A 16,416-nucleotide genomic window follows, 5' to 3' on the forward strand; every position below is an offset into this window, starting at 1 on the left:
GAAATCCTATTCCATTTAAGAAATGTGGCTTAGGAGGCAAGACTATAATAGTTGTATGTTAAAGGAAAAGTTTGTGGTAAACTGGTTTTCTGAAAATAAGAGATACCCAGAAATGGCTCCTCATTTTAAATAATAGTTTTAGTGTCTTTGAAGCTTAATCAGGCTGAGGTATCTCCTACAAATAAATTTAAATGAATTTCTCTGCTTCTTTTTATAGTCTTCTCTGTATAAATTCCTGGCACCAGGACGACCAAGTTTTGTGAAGCTGACGTAAATTAATGAATGAAATCTCTGATGGTTTATATTTACCACTTAGATAAAGAGAGAGAAGCATACCGAAATTCTCAAATGAACACAGATAATTCAATAACCAGAACCTGCCATTTGTGAACTTAGGCTGGGGAAAGAAAAAAAAAAAGGATTTTTAAAAGAGCAAACTGCGATAAAATAAAAATCACTTATTTCTAAAGAACTGTCTAGGTATATCTGATAAAACCCAAGTTAAGAAATTGTATTATAAGATAGAAAAGAAGCACTGGGAAAATCATTTATAAATCAAATAAATAATATGGGAACACACTTTAAGAATAACAACTTGTTCTACCATTGAACATGTCACATTTTACTAGAATGGATTTCATCTGATTGTTCAGTAACTATCACATATACTTTGAAGCATCAGTGTTCTGCATTGTTAGAAAGCTATGTGTATAAATCACTAGTTTACATGACACTTCTCAAGCAGTATCTTGGGATAAGGACCAGATATTATGGATCAGGAGTGTTTCAACAATATTATTTCTGTATCACGGAATATCAAGTAAGTGTCAATGGGATGATTCGACCCCATATTTTTTCATTTGACCTTAAAATGATAGAGTATTACTTTAGTTAAGAAATAAGTAAAAGTCCTGGAACCTGCCCATGGCAAATAAATAAATAAGTAAAACTTGACTCTTTTAGCATTTTATCTTTCTAGTGAAATCTAATTCTAGCTTTTCCTTATTTCTGGTTTTTTACCTCCTACTGCAAGAAATTTTTTTTTTGGCTGAATTAGAAACACAAGTTCCTGTTAGACTTGTTTAGTATGAGACAGAGGATTTTCTTCATTTAAAGCTAATATGGTAGAAACAGCATGGATTATATGGCAATAGGTCTAAGTTGACATCCTAGCTCTTTTACCACGTAATTCTGTGAACAGGCAGGGTGCTTACTATCCCTGAGTTTCAGTCAAATGAAAAACGGAATAATAATGATATTATTTGCAAGAATTATAATTTTATTTATGTATTTATTTTTTGTATGCTGTGTGGTGAGGGTCATAATTCATTCTTTTCCATTAGATTATCCCATCTTCACAGCACTATTTGCTGAATTTTTTTCTTTCTTTCTTTTTTTTTTTTTTGTAGTGCACAGGCTAGAAATCCCCAGGTCTCCTGCATGGCAGACGAGAATTCTACCATTGAATTACCTTGCACCACTAACAACTATAATTTTAGAAAACACTTCCTCTTAAGGTTGCTGTAAGGATGAAAGTAGAAAATACATGCAAAATACCAGCGATATTGTGAGTATTGAATAAACGTTTGCTTTCATAAGCAACTGAAGCCAATTAAAAATGACTTGTTAAGTAATCCACATTTTTATTTCTCTCAAGAACATTCCTAACTGGTCAGCACCTGAGAAATTTAATCACAGAATCAAAGGCCTCAGAGTTTGTAGGAACCTCAAAATTTCAAGTCAAATCTCCTGCCTGCCTTTGGGTATGAAAGAGGTTTCTCGCCTAAGTAGAAATTGAGGTTCAAGGAAATTGCTGAAGCTACCTAAACAGTGGACAGACAAGACATACCGGAATGTAAGCCTTCTACCTCTCCTAATGCAGTGATTCTTTTCTTTCTTCTCCTGATGTGGTGTAGCTTCAGAATACATTTTGATTAGTGTCAGACAATAAGAATAAAGGGATGAAATTCTTTTAATTGTCCTTTGATGAAACATATTAGAAGATTAACCATTATTATATTTGTATGCATAAATAAGACGATAAATTACATATTTCATAGGAATAGAGGTGGCTTGTGATTACATATTTGTATCAGACTGTTTTCTTACCTTGATTGCAGGTTTTTCCGGCATATCCAGGATGACATTTGCACTTATTTGGTCCAACACATTCACCATGTTTGCATTGTGGTTGGCACACAGCTATGAAAAACGGATATCCAGCTTTACTTCTTTGTCAGTAGCACATCAACTATGCAGTATCTATGGCATGTACTAGTTTGGCAATAAAAGAAAAAACTAAGATCTTAGAGTTCAGTAGCACAAATATACAAAATCACTGTGTTCTGTAGTGGTAAGCATTGTCTAGAGTACACATAGTTGCACACGTGTGTGTACATATGTGTGTCTTACTTGAACCTGGAACAATATTCCAAATTGCTAACCATGAGGACAATATTCAAAATTAAATAGTGAAAAAAAGAGAAAAAATATATTAAACTATGCATAACCCTCATGATGTTAATCAATGGTTTCAACTTTATAATAACTTATACCCACAGTTTCAAATCCATTCTCCCAAATGTACCTCAAAAAGTATTTCTTCATCCAAAGATATTACGTATGCATGAAATCCAGGAAAATTTCCAACTAAGTTCTAAAATCAATGCTTATTTTATCAGAAATAACATTATTAAGTATAAAATTATTAAAAATGAAGTGAAATCTAAAACAATTTTTGTAACTTCAATTTAAGAATATATTTTGTACTTTCTTAATCCCAAGATGCACTGCAATTGCTTTGCCATCTATAATGATCTCTCTGTGGCCTATCACAGCAAACAGAAAGTTCTCAGTTTGACGTTTACTATCTTCTATCCATTGAGTTCCTCTTCCCTCAGGACCCCGCTCAGTCTTCCATTCCTGCCACAATGCTGGATGGAACCCATTCTGTTTACTCTAAACCAGCAGCTCTCAACTGGGTGTGTTTTTGCCCCCATGGATCATTCGGCAATGTCTGGAGACATTTCTGGTTGTCACAACTGAGTCGGGGTTAGTACCAGCATCCTCTGGGCCAGGGAGGCTGTTAAATATCCTACAATGTGCAGGACAGCCCTCAACAACAACGAAATATCCAGCCCCCCGAATCAGAGTGCCAAGATTAAGAAACTTTGTTCAATGACAAATGTGTCTATAGTATGATGACAGGTACTACAAGAGATGAAAAAGAAATCGTATACTGTTGCTGCTAGTCTCAAGGATGCTACAATCTAGTTGAAAAGACAAGATAAGCACAAGTTTTTCCTTCAAGGCAACATTTATTTATGAGCAAAATGAGTGGTATATATTATAATTGAGAAGAAATCTTCAAACAAGCAGATTCATATGGTACAGAAAACTACCTAGAAAAAGCTGGAGTTGGATCTTGAAGCATGAGAATGGAGGAAAGAATCCTAGGTGAGGGGAACTATTGCAAAATACAACATCGTTTACTTAGGGGATGCTGAGGAAGCTTGTCAAGCTAAAGAGATGGGTAAATGCTGGTGGGAGAGAAAGAGGCAGATAATCATAGATGAGTGGTATCAGATGATGTTCCCTAAATTTCAGGCTGCGGAATATACGCTTTATCTGTGGGGAATGGGAAGGTTCTGGGAGTTTATCATCATCAGAATTACTTGATAAAGATCAGCCCTCTGGAAGTATTAGCATGGTGACACTAATACACAGGGTTCGTAGGATGGAGTAAGAGAGTCTAGAGGCAGGGAGAGCAGTTAGAAGGCCAGTGAAGTCACTCAGGTGTGACATGAGGAAGACAGGATTTGTAATGGTGACAGAAACAGACGTGCCTCAGTAGCCGCTGCGTGAAGTGCGACAGGCTTTGGACACCAAGGGGAACAGGTCAACAACGACACTCAGGTTGGAAGCTCCTGACACTTGCTCATTCCCAAACATGCCCCCAGTTTCCTGGGATAGGTGTCCAACACCAGTTCCTTCAAAACTTCATCACTCCTGCATATCACGTCATTTCTGTGGGATTCTCTGTTTCCTGAATCAAATCTCCCTAATCTTTCCCCCGTCGGCGCTCCATGGGGCTGTGTGCCAGCTTCACCCTCCAGGCCTTGTCACCCCAACTGGGTCCCTCAAGTCTCACGGTCCTTAGGAGGGCCGCTCAGTAGGGGTTTAGTTCAGAAGCATGCAGAAAGGGCACGCAGAGTGCAAATGGTATAGAAATGCACTTGGAAAACTCTTAAACTCTGATTTTAGACGTGTCCTCAAATTCCCAGGGAAGTCACGTTGTTCAGATCTGTGAAAATAAATGCACTGTCCAGGAGGGTCTCACAATATTACTCTTAATCAACTGTACACTGGTTCATGTTTTCAAAACAAGGCCTGGAAACAAGCCATTCTTGATGTAATTCCCGGGCCCCTTCACCAAGAGATACAAACTTCAAAAAAAAAAATTAATCTCAAAAAAAGTTTCCATAAATCTTAACTGTTTTTATGAATGTAACCTGGATGATTCAAGCATCCCTGTGGCTCCCAGAGTGCCATACTTAAAAAGAAAAGGTAGACATCTTAAAATCGTTAAATGCAAGTCAAGGCAATTATCCCCCAAAGCACTGGGGTTTGAAAATATCAAACAGTTTAACTTGAGATTCCAGGCTATACTATTTTTGAAACCCCTGATGGTAATTAATAGTGCTTACAGATGCTTTATAGGAACAAATGCTTTTATTAACCCCCTCCTTTTTCTATTTGTTCTTGGTGGGGTGTCCTAATCTCAGGCACGTAAAATACACATGAACCAAGAGGCCAAGACTGTAAAGGTTTCATTCATGTTTAGGGAGTCAGTAATTTAAAGCAAACTGTTATTTGCATGTCTATCTGACAGATTACTAACTAATTTAATCAACCACTCTTCCATTAGCCAATGCTATTAAATATGACAGGGTTCTCATAGAACTGAAATAAATCAATTTTTTTCTTCTTACAAAAAGAAAACCCTTCCAAAAATATTACACAAAAGCACTTTCACTTTTTATCTTGCTGGCACTAAGTGTGGAATTGACTTCAACAAGCATGTATTGAACTTCTGCTACATATACTGTAGGCAAGTTTGGGGGGATGAGAGATTCACAAAGGATATAAAAAAATTAACCATAGAACTATACTATATTGATCAAACTATGTCAAAAACTAAGAAAGAGAGAAGAACAGAGTGAGGGAGGTGAAGGCGGCAGTCAATAACCATGACTGTAGATGCTGGAAAAGGCCTGGGTAGCAAATGTGATGTAAGCAATTCTTTGCGGTAAGAAGCAGAGAGAGACAGGATGGAAACAAAAGCTTTTCAGAAAATAAGAAAGGGAGGAGCAGCGGGGAAGGGGTTGTCAGTGGGTGCCAAATGTTCTGGTCGGGCGTCAGGGTAAAGTGCTTAAAACAGCAGATGAGATTGGAATAAAAAAGCCAGGACTAGACCATAAAAGGTTTTGGTGGTAGAAACTGCTGGATGCTTACTATTATCAATTTTTGCCTTTTCTGTACAAAGAAATGGCTTCTCCTCCGCCCCCAGTAGGGGATAAGTTAACAATGGAAAACTACATTTCGTATGCTCCCTGGAGGTTAGGGGCAGCCATGTGATGAATTATTTTGTGGAGCTTTAGGAATGCTACTTAAAAAGAGGGCGGACTAGTATAACTTCTTCTCTTTACTGCCTGGAATGTAGAAGTAATGGCTGAAGCTGCAGTGGCCACTTTATGACCACGAGGTAACCCTGAGTTCTTGGAAGGAGGATGGAGCAAAAAGGAAGGAGAGTAAAACGTCATAACATTAGTCCTAAACTGCCATTCTAGCAATTTAGGGGACTGTTCTTTGCATCTCCTAAATTTATTACTCTGTGTCCCCTAATTTGTCACTTGCAACCAAATATGATTCTTAACTGAATGTCCTTGAGAACGATGTTGTACAATTTGGACTCTAGTCTATGTTTAATAGCAAGTCAGCAAAGGTTCTCTTTGGATACACACTTAGGAGAGAAGTGTTAAGAGCAGACCCTAGTACAGTAACGAACTTTTAAAATTTACTTTATATCTATAATGCCATAAACCATGAGAATATATAAATAATTCTATTTTGACATCTAAGATATTAATTTAGAAAACATATACCCATCTTGAGACTACAGAAAAATGACTCCCAACTTCCTTGTAAATTGGCCTACTGTAATGTGAGCTCTTAGGGACCAAAACAAACCAACCTTTACAACCTGCCTTACTCTATATCTGGCTGGTAAGTAAAACAATGAATAAGTGGTCTGTCTTTAGTAGCCCACTTGAGCATCCATCGAAAAGCATCAAAAATAGATGATGCACTTGTGTGGAAGAAACAAAGCCTGTTGGTGCAACAGGTTAATCAGAAAAGGCAGCACTGATTCTCTGAACTTCAGGGACAAGATGTTTGGACCAGGGACAAGAAGTTTGGGCTATATTTGATGCCCACCATCCCCTAGTTTATAAATACAGTTTAGCAATTCGGTATATAAGAGCCAGGTGAGGGTCACAGATGGTCATTGAATAATAGATTTTTCCCCAAATCAGGTACCAGAATTAAGCCCAAAGGGCAAATTGTGCTTACAATAATTACTTGCTAACATTCCTGCAGCATAAACTCCAAAATGCTCTTAAAATAACCTCTAAGTCATTTTTTTCAAACTAAGAAACGAAACAAGTCTCAACTGACAAAGCAAACAGAACTTTTTAATGTCACGTGTCCAAGCCTCTTCTGTCTGACTGCAATCTAAAATTGTACTCTTAAAAATTCATCCTACTCTTCCCGGAGCCTGCCCATGTGAAAAAAAAGAAAAAAAAAATCACCTTACCTGATGTAACTGGGGTTCTGAGAGTTGGACAGTATTTTCTGATTCTCATATAATCAGTGAATTGTCAAATAAATTAGGAAAAATTAAACTCCCACATCAGTTTTATATGCAGTTTTTTATGTAAGGAAATTATGTTGAGAGCCAAATGCCAACATTTGAAAAAATAAGGATATGTTGAGATTTCCAAACAGATAACGGCTCTAGAAAGAGACAAGGGAAAAGCCAACCTGACCCAGCCTTAGGTGTTGGTAACATAAGAAGGGTTTTCTAAATGTAAATAAGATCGTCTCTGAAGCAATCCTAGGAATCATTGGCAATTTTTGCTATCTACTTTAGGTTGTTGGTGTAATTGGTAAATCAGACACGGCACAACTAAATGCAGAGCAAAGGACCTTATCCTCCATGGTTTGTAATTTAGAAACAAATGTGACATACAAGCATGCAAGGACAGGGCAGAAGAATGAAAGGACACAAAACTGGGAGATTTCAGAGAGCTCTCATTACAATTAAGCACATTCCCCAAACTCACATATGGACAACTTTGTCTGAAGGAAACAGGAAAATATGATGAGAAATATCACCATGAAGTTTTTTTCAAAGAGCATTTGGCTTTGGAAGTAGAAAAGTTGCTAAAAGAAGCATGGAACAACAAAAGCTGAAATAAAAGTACCTTTTGTTGTTATCACTATAAAAATATTACCCATTAAATGCTCTCATGAATACAGAACTCAAAACCACTTTACATGACAGATTAAATTTATTCTCACAATAGCTATATAAGGGAAGAGAGAGGCAGGCATTATCCTCATTTCACAAGCAAACAAGTGAAAGCGCAGAAACTTAAGAGAGTTGCCTAATTTCAGTAAAAACTTCTTATCCCAGTTCTACACTCAATCCACTAGTTTGTCTAGTGTTCAGAAAAAAGCCAGAAAGCCTAGCATTTTGGAGGGATTTAGAAAGCAAGAGAGTAAGATTATAGTAAAACACGAAGCAGAAGGAATGGAGAAGTAGAGAATGTCAGTGGTGATTAAAGACATAAAGGTATTTAAGTTACATTTCCCAAGAAAGAAAAGTTACAATTAAGAACACAATCTAAAATTTTAGAAAAATTAAAGTAACTCTACCAGAACTCTTTAAAATAAAAAAACTCTTTATTTTGTTGCTTGCTTTGTGCAGATGCCAGATTCTGACCCATTAAGAATTACAGAATTGCTGTCTCTTATGAAGTATTGCTACAACTGTGAATTACGTTTTTTTTTTTTTGCTTTAGGGCTCACATTCTATCTAATATCATTGTCATTAGGAATTTAACTGATCATGAACTATAGTAAAATATTAAGTCAATCAATTGGAAATTTAGAGCATGAAGTTAAAATAAATGAGGTTTTGTGGTCCATATGACATTGTCTCCGAGGAGCCGTCTGATAATAGCCTATTTTGCTTTTACCTTTATTTGGGAACATCCAATTCAGATAAATTTCTCAGGTACCTATTTTGTTTCTCACTATTTACCTTTTAATTTCCAAAACACCACAAGGGAAAATAAATCGTAGTTCATAGAGTACCTACCCACAGGGTGGCTGGGAGGATTAAATGAGAAAATCCACATAAAACACTTAGACAGTATCCATCTCATAGTCAAAGCTAAATAAAATGCTAGCATTGATGAGGATGACAAGGTAGAGGAGGCCCTAAGACACTGTGTTAAGAAGTGGGATATAAAGATGAGTAAAAGACAAAGAACTCATCCCTCAGTAGGTAAGTCTACTAAGGAAAAAAGGGGTTTTAATAGTATACGTAAAGAAAACAAAAGAAGGAGGAATCAGTTATGTAAATTTAGTAGTTAGAAAAGGCATTGAAAAGGAAGTACAGCTAAAAAATATTTTCCAAAAAAGGAAATTTATAAGTCATCTGTGCTGGTCTGAAACTGTTAGGTACCCCAGAAAAGCCATGCTCATTTAATCTAATCTGTGTCTGCAGACTCACGGTGCTGAGAACTTTTAATTAGGTTACTTCCATGGAGATGTGGCTCACCCATTCAAGGCGGGTCTTAATTAGTTTACTGGAGTCCTTAAAAGAGCTCACACACAGAGAGAGACAGTTCAGAGAGAACACAGAGGACAGAGAAATTAAATAAAGACACAGAAGTTTGGAGATGCATAAGGAATGTGCCCCAGAAGACACCAGAAACTGAGAGAGCCGTCTGAAACCAGAAGCTGGGAGACAAGCAGTCGTCATGTGCCTACCCATTTGACAGAGAAACCCTGGACATGATCAATCTCTCTTGAGTGAAGATCTCCTCTAGCTGATGCCTTAATTTGGACATTTAAATGGCCTTAGAACTGTAAATCTGTAGCCCAATAAATCCCCTTTGTAAAGTCAATCCATTTCTGGTATATTGCATTCCAGCAACTTTGGCAAACCCAAACATGTAAGAATTCATCAGGAGACAATGAAACACATTACAGAATTTCTTTTAGTTGAAAATTTTCATATTTATTTTAGCAGAAGATTTGATCCTCTAATTTGCAGTGTGCTTACTGAGCAACCACCACAAAAAGCTAGAAAATATTAATGTAATGATGATCTTTTTAACACCCCAAATTCCTACACTGTGAGAGTCACTGATCACAATGAATTGATCCTTACATTAACTATTAAAAAAACTTTGTGACCATGGATAGATGGTCAAAGACAGTGTGAAACATTCGTCAGTTTAAAGAAAAAAAGAAAACAATTATTTAATAACTCCAAAATTATCTGACAAAAAACTTTAAATAAAAGTTTAGAAACAACCTGCATGTCCATTAATGAGGGATTAGTTAAATGAAGGATGGTACAATGGTCTTGCTGCATCCAGCCCTGTGCACTTCATTCCCAACTGTTGTTAGAGGGACCTCGCTAACCTGTGATTTCACCATGCCATTCTCTTGCTTACACTCATCCAATGGAGTGTCATGTTTGGTTAGCTCACCATGCTAGTTCAAACTCTCAGTGAAGCATTCAACCCCACATTTTGTGATTTGACTCTTGCCTATCCCAACAGCTTCATCTCCAAGTGCACCCATAAGTATAGTAACAAATTATAGTTCCCAGAAAATAACATGCTAATACATCCACACATTTATAGGGAATGCCATTCTTCCTCTTGGCTGCCAGACTAATATCTAGACAGATGTCAATACTTAGCTTACACATCTCCATCTCCAGGATTTCTTTAGCTCTCTATGCTAACTTTATAGTCTTCCTCGGTATTTTCAAAAGCCTCTTGGCATATCGCTATCATAAATTAAAAATATGTTTATATTTACATAAACACATACCACATTATGTTGCCATAATTATTTTTCTTATCTAGCTCTTTCAGTAGACTGTGAACACTTTAAACACATGGTTCCTTTTCTGAAATAGAGTCTCCCGACAAAGACAGACATGACAGGTGTACAAGGTGTTAAAGGAATAAAGAAGAAGGAATTTCTCTGCAGAGAAGTGGGAATAGAAAAGATTTCAGGAAAGGCTTTCAAGAGAAACTGTGAGATGGAATCTTAAAGGATGGGTAGGAATTCACCTAGGCAAAAAGGCAAAGGGGCTTTCACTCAGAATGAGCAGCATAAGTAAGGCCAGAGAGGCAGGAAGCAGCAAAGGGTATTTGAAAACATAAGGGTTGTTTCACTGTAACTGGGACCATATAACAGAAAAAAAAATTATCCTTCAAAGATAAAGCAATAGTCAGCCTGTAGAGTCTTGTACTAAAAAATTGGGATTCTATTCACAACTGCAATCAATGGATTTTTAGCAGGAAAGACACAATCAGATTATATTTTATGTGTTTTCAAGCATGGAAATTGATTTCTTTTTAGAATCTCAATAAGGCACAAAGATCTGTGATATATAATAAGGTCATATGACAGGCAGATATTAATTTTGCTAAATTGTTAAAAAAAACACAATCTGTTTATTAAGATAACATCTTGTTCACTTCTTTTATCTGTCTAATATAGAAGTGTGCTGAACTGAACTTACCTGGGCATTATCGAAGCTATTACATTGGATATGCAAGACATAGTCCCCACCATCAGGAAGCCAACAGTCCAGCAGAACCAACAGGACAGATCCACAAATAACCATAGCATGGGGCAGTAGGAGCTATCTCCATGCGAGTGGGCATATAAGCCCATGCAAGTTACATGCAAGTGTTACAACTAAGCTTAGAGAAGGGAAAGACTTCCTGAGTTAGTCAGAAGGCATGGAGGAGAAGGTAGCATTTGAGAAGGTGGCAGGACTGAATTTCATTATGTTGAGTTAGGAGAGAATTCAAACTTAAAAATAAGTGTGACCATTAATTCCTAACAATGAGCTTTCAATAGAGTATTTGCTTAGAATTAGTAGTCATAGTGGTGTAGAACAGAGCAAAAGTCAACCATAAGAAAGAATAGAAATAAATTGGTAGAGAGTAATTTCTTTCAGTCTTTGATATAAATGAATGTCGAATTAGTTTCTCTCTAGGCTGAAGTGTTAAACTAGAATTTTTTTCAAGAACTTAGAAAATGTTCAGCAGACTCCCAACATAGCATTTTACCTACCTCACATTCTTCTTCTAGAATTTAAAGGTGCTCCTTTATTGAGGCAGCTGTTGACAATGATCAATGCTAAGTTTGCAAAGGGGAAGGAAGGTTCCAGTAGGACAACAGCAGTGAGATCATCAGAGCACATCCTGTATCCCAGTTAGAGCTCACCGCTAAGCTCCAGACCCCAGAATCCTACACAGACTTTTGCCAGTCGAAAGTCTCACAGCACTTCAAACATCCTTCATGTGAAACTGAAGTCACCTTCTTCATCTACTCCTGTGTTCTCTGGCTCTCTGAATACCACACCAAAACCGTGAGATACAGCCTTGGTTCCTCCATCTTCCTTACTCTCCACATCATCACTACCACCATGGGCGCCATTTTGTTCAATGTGAACGACCCAGTTACTGAGCAAAGTGCTTTGTCTTTCCTCATTTGATCTTCATGAGGCACATTTTATCTTATCTACATTTCACAAAAAAGAAAGCGACAGCTCAGGAAGGTTGGGTAAGTTTCCCAAAAACAGAGCTCATGGGGGCACCCAGGTGTATCTCTGTGCCCAGACCACGGTCCCCACTACTGTCCTCTGCTGCCTGACTCCCCAACTTTTCTTTCTAGTCTCTTTCAAACCCTGTCTTCTTCTCTGTGTCACTACCACTCCTTAAAATCAAGTCTAGTTTCTCACCAGGTTTACTATAAAAGAATCCATTCCTGAATCTCAAATACCCATTTTCCACAAGGTCAGGGAGGAAAACGCAAAACATTGGCATTTGCCCTGAAGGAAGTGATGAAATGGATCCCATGCTCCCTCTACACCAGGCAGCTGCTAAGCAGCTCCAGCTCGCTGACTCCCTGAAGCAGTGCAGAGTTATTGATTTTTCAAGAAAAGCCTGAAATCCGCGTTTTCTATGAAACATTGGCAATTATTTCAAATATGTTGAAACACTGTCAGTGAAACCAGATTCACTGGTAAGCTAGATCTGACCCACTGGCACCAGCTTACAACCCCTTGAAATATAAATGTGATCATGGAATTTCCATGCTTAAAATCTTTACAGCATTCCTCTAAGACTTTGAGATAAAGGCTAAACTACTTAATGTAACATCAAAGGTCTTCAGCATGAGAAGCCCATTCCTACATCTTTCACATCTCTGATCAGACACCCTTCAAACACCTACACCACCGCCGGACTGAGGTTCTGGTGTTTCCTAGCATGTGTTTGCTCATGCTCAATTCTGAGGTCTTACTGCACTTTTCTGTCTGCCCAGGCTCCCTTCACGCGACTGAGTTATTACTCAGGATTTGATTGGACCATCACAACTCCATCATTCCAGGTCTGGGGAACAACCACCTCAGATATGCTCCCGCAGTATCCTATACTGAAACACACCTGCATCAAAACGTGCCTCCGCCTGTTTTAGCATCATCTGTGGCTCTTCAATACCGACAGTAGGTGATATAAATACCCAGAGTTTTGTCTTATTATGAAGATATCCATGGCAGTTGGCCCAAGACGAGGCAGGTCACAGCACTTAATAAGTATCTGCTGAATCACTGAATTAACTGCACACCAGAATCCAAGTCTACCTTGAACCTCCCCAGCAAGAACTGTTCTTCTCCCAAAGTCATTCACCTCTTTATCCCTAACTCTTTCCTACTTTACAATCGAGGAAGGAATTAAGAGCCAGCTTTATTACCAAATTGAGCTTCTCACAAGCAAAGGTCCACAGCTTACTGATCTTTACATCTCTCCCAGCACCTAACTGAGTTTCTTCCTGCTAGGAAACTCCCAAATATTTGTCAAATAAATCACAGTAACTTTAAATGCTAAGGTTTACAATTCAATTCTACTTCCTTCCAGTTCCTTTTCCAACTGCAAACACTGTTAGGTAGTCTAAACTGTACTCCACTCTGAGGTTCAGAGATGAATATTATTAGAGAACAGGAGGAAGGAAAGGTTCGGAAGCACAACCCGCTATCAGTGAAAGTTTTATTTTAAAAATAATCATTTGAGAAATTTCCCCTTTCCAAATGATTATTTCAAAAAAAAAATAAGGCATATTTTAAACATGTTTTAAAAGAATGTTCTATTATGGATCCTATGATAGGCCCTAGTAAAAACTGCTCAGAGTTCTCCATTTTTGTATTCTATATATTGCCCATACTCCAACAATAGCCAGCATTTATCAAGAACTCTGCAACAGACATTCTACCTTCAGCCAGGAACAATTCTGCAAAGTAGGTTTAATGATTAGGGAAATGGAGCTCAGAAAAGCTATATAAAATGTCTAATATCTCACAGCTGGTAGGGCACAAGAAAAGGTCCAGGATCCAGATCTGTTGTTACAAAGCACATTTTCTGCTCTTTTCTTGGTATTGCCTCCTCCCTCAGTCATCTTTCTACTAGTCAACTCTTTGTAATTATAAAATACATATGCTTTGTATCCTCCTTAACTTTTAGTTCCAGCACTATCAATTTTCCCTGAAATTTCTAGAATTTAAAATTCTACTTGAAAAAGAATTTCTATGACATAAGATAGTACCCTTCATCAATCAGTTAAAATTACATTGGCTTTTTGGAACCAATTCTATGAAATGTTAGAATTTCTCTTATCTCCCCAAAATTTTCCATAAGGGTGATTTCTTAGGTGACATTATTCACTTCCAAAAATATTTTAAATGAGGAACTCTTTACGTACCAAAACAATAGCATGAATACCCATAGGTGCTGTACTAACATCTTGTATATTTTATACAATAAAAATATTTCTTACCTGGATTGTTCCATGGAGAATTAATGACTATGAGATATAATTCCCTCCGGTTAATGAATGATAGGCTGATGTTAGTAATTTCATTTGATAAATAAATATGTTTTTTCTTCTGTATATTTTTAATACTTAAACTATCCTTTAAAAGGTTAGGATGGAGTTTAATTTATTAGATTCATAAAACAGAAGAAAGGAATATAAACTGAAAGGGAAAAGTTTAATGTAATAATCAAATTAAAATTAATTGAGCATAATTATGAACAGAATAAGCACATCTCTAAGTAATATAGTTTCCACCAAAAAAGCAACTAAAAAACACAACTAATGTTAAGTTTTACTTATACTTAGAAGTTATGCCTTTCAAGACACAGATTAGCCAAAATTATTTCAAGAAATATGTTCATCTAACCTTGGAGCTGGCACCTTATCCTGGCTAGTCTCTGCCTTAAGACGTAGTAAGCTGTAAAACAAATGTCCAAAAAAAGAAATTCCAGATCTTTTCTCTGTAAGGAGGCTGGACTTGGGTATTTATCAACTTGTTACATTCCCGGAGACTTACACATATTCAATTTCAGTGTTTTTCTGAAACAAAAAAAAAATCTAGGACATGTTTAAAATAGTAATATTTTAGTCACCATTTTGTTACTAAAAAACATTTTGCAACAAAAATATTAACCAAGAATTGAAGTTATGCTATTCTTCCACAATCTAAACTCTAAATTAAAATATTTCAGACCTTTTGTGATGCTGTACCTCCCAATCCAATTTTTCATTTTCAGATTTTTAATCTTTGATTCCCAGAGACAGTATCCTTTTATTTAAATGGGTGTTGCATAAAACATCTGAAAAAAATTAAAACTTTTGATCAATTGGTAACAAAGGCTGGTATTTTAAAAATTGATATGCCCTTTACTTACCTGTTTCTTATATACTGTATGTTCCTTTTTCTCTCCAGTTCTGGAGAGGAAATATTAAAGGTTTTTTCCCTTCCCTTCCACAGCATTTTTTACTTGAATGGCTGCTTTGGTTGTCAATAGCAACAAGAATTACAGTGAAAGCTCAGCCATTACAATAGAAGAGACATAAATAACCCAGTTTAATGAAAGTAAAGGGAGGAAAACTTGAATTAACACTGATAATGGTCAGTGTTTAGAGCAGGCTAGAGGCCCTCCTGCAGGTAAGGGAAGAGATGATTTTACTTCTTCTCTTTGGGATTAACATTTTCCCTCTTTAGAGCATAAAATATCCTCTTTAACTATCAATTTGTATGCTAATTTGCATAATTTAAAATTAGGTTCTTGGAGCCTTTTTGGGATAATAACAGAAAAACATAAAAAGTCTGCTTTGATTCAACTGCAATAATAATTTGGATTCGGATTCAGAGAGTTTACTATGTATTTTTAAAGGAACACATTATATTTGCTTGTGGAAAGCTTTTTTCATGTTGGTTAAACTTAAAACAAAACAGGGTTTTCTGTTCAATTTAAAAGAACTCACCATATATTAACATTGACATATTTATTAAACTAGAACAATGCAATATCATGTAAAATCTAAGTAAAGGCTGACAGTAAACCAATAGCATAAATAGAAAATTACATTCTGGTTCACATATAAAGAAAAACTGTTTGTGACTATGGTTATGCATAAGAAGGACATTACATAAAAGGATACCGTTCTTTGATATTCTTCAATAGCCAATTTTGGGAAAAATAATTTAAGTGTTTTTAAAACAAAGATAAAGCAACTCATGAAGAACAGCAAGCATCATTATTTTCTAACTAGTTGCATGAGTGCCCGAGGAGCCAAGCAGTTCTATATAATTTATTTTCCTCTTATATCTTAAAATTTCATTCACATATCCCCTAATTTAGCTGAGACACATAAAAAATTAAGTCAGTTTTATGGTGTCAACATGTAAACATCTTAAATAAAACCTCTAGCATAAAATTTTAGCCAGTGTCTCACATTGGCTGAATTTTTAAAAACTATACACAACTGCATCTTAAATCAAAGCAATGTTAAACCTGGAGAAGATGATTTCCAGGAAGTTTCTGGGTTCTATTCTCCACTGATGCATGAGGAAATTTTCATAGAAAACCATCACCACAATTTCTGTGACTAATTCCCCCAAATAAATGCCCTATGTGCGTCTGCTGTGGGATAAACCCCATGGGAGAAGCACTAAAACAGGATTCATTA

At 36.6% G+C, this 16,416-nt stretch overlaps 1 protein-coding gene across 5 annotated transcripts in view; it reads right to left on the reverse strand.

Annotated features, from left to right (window-relative positions):
- The window catches only part of NPNT (nephronectin), a 129,190-nt gene that overhangs the window by 94,428 nt on the left and 18,346 nt on the right, over positions 1-16,416 (reverse strand). For 3 of the 5 annotated variants that reach the window (XM_077142632.1, XM_077142631.1, XM_077142629.1), the window contains exon 3: positions 2,110-2,202. In XM_077142632.1, the coding sequence (XP_076998747.1) occupies positions 2,110-2,202 (93 nt within the window). Of the gene's footprint in view, positions 1-2,109; positions 2,203-14,623; positions 14,675-16,416 lie in introns of all 5 variants that reach the window. The other 2 variants (XM_077142630.1, XM_077142628.1) reach the window with 1 other exon arrangement.

Source organism: Tamandua tetradactyla, chromosome 24 (genome assembly GCF_023851605.1).
Source record: "Tamandua tetradactyla isolate mTamTet1 chromosome 24, mTamTet1.pri, whole genome shotgun sequence".
NCBI lineage: Eukaryota > Metazoa > Chordata > Mammalia > Pilosa > Myrmecophagidae > Tamandua > Tamandua tetradactyla.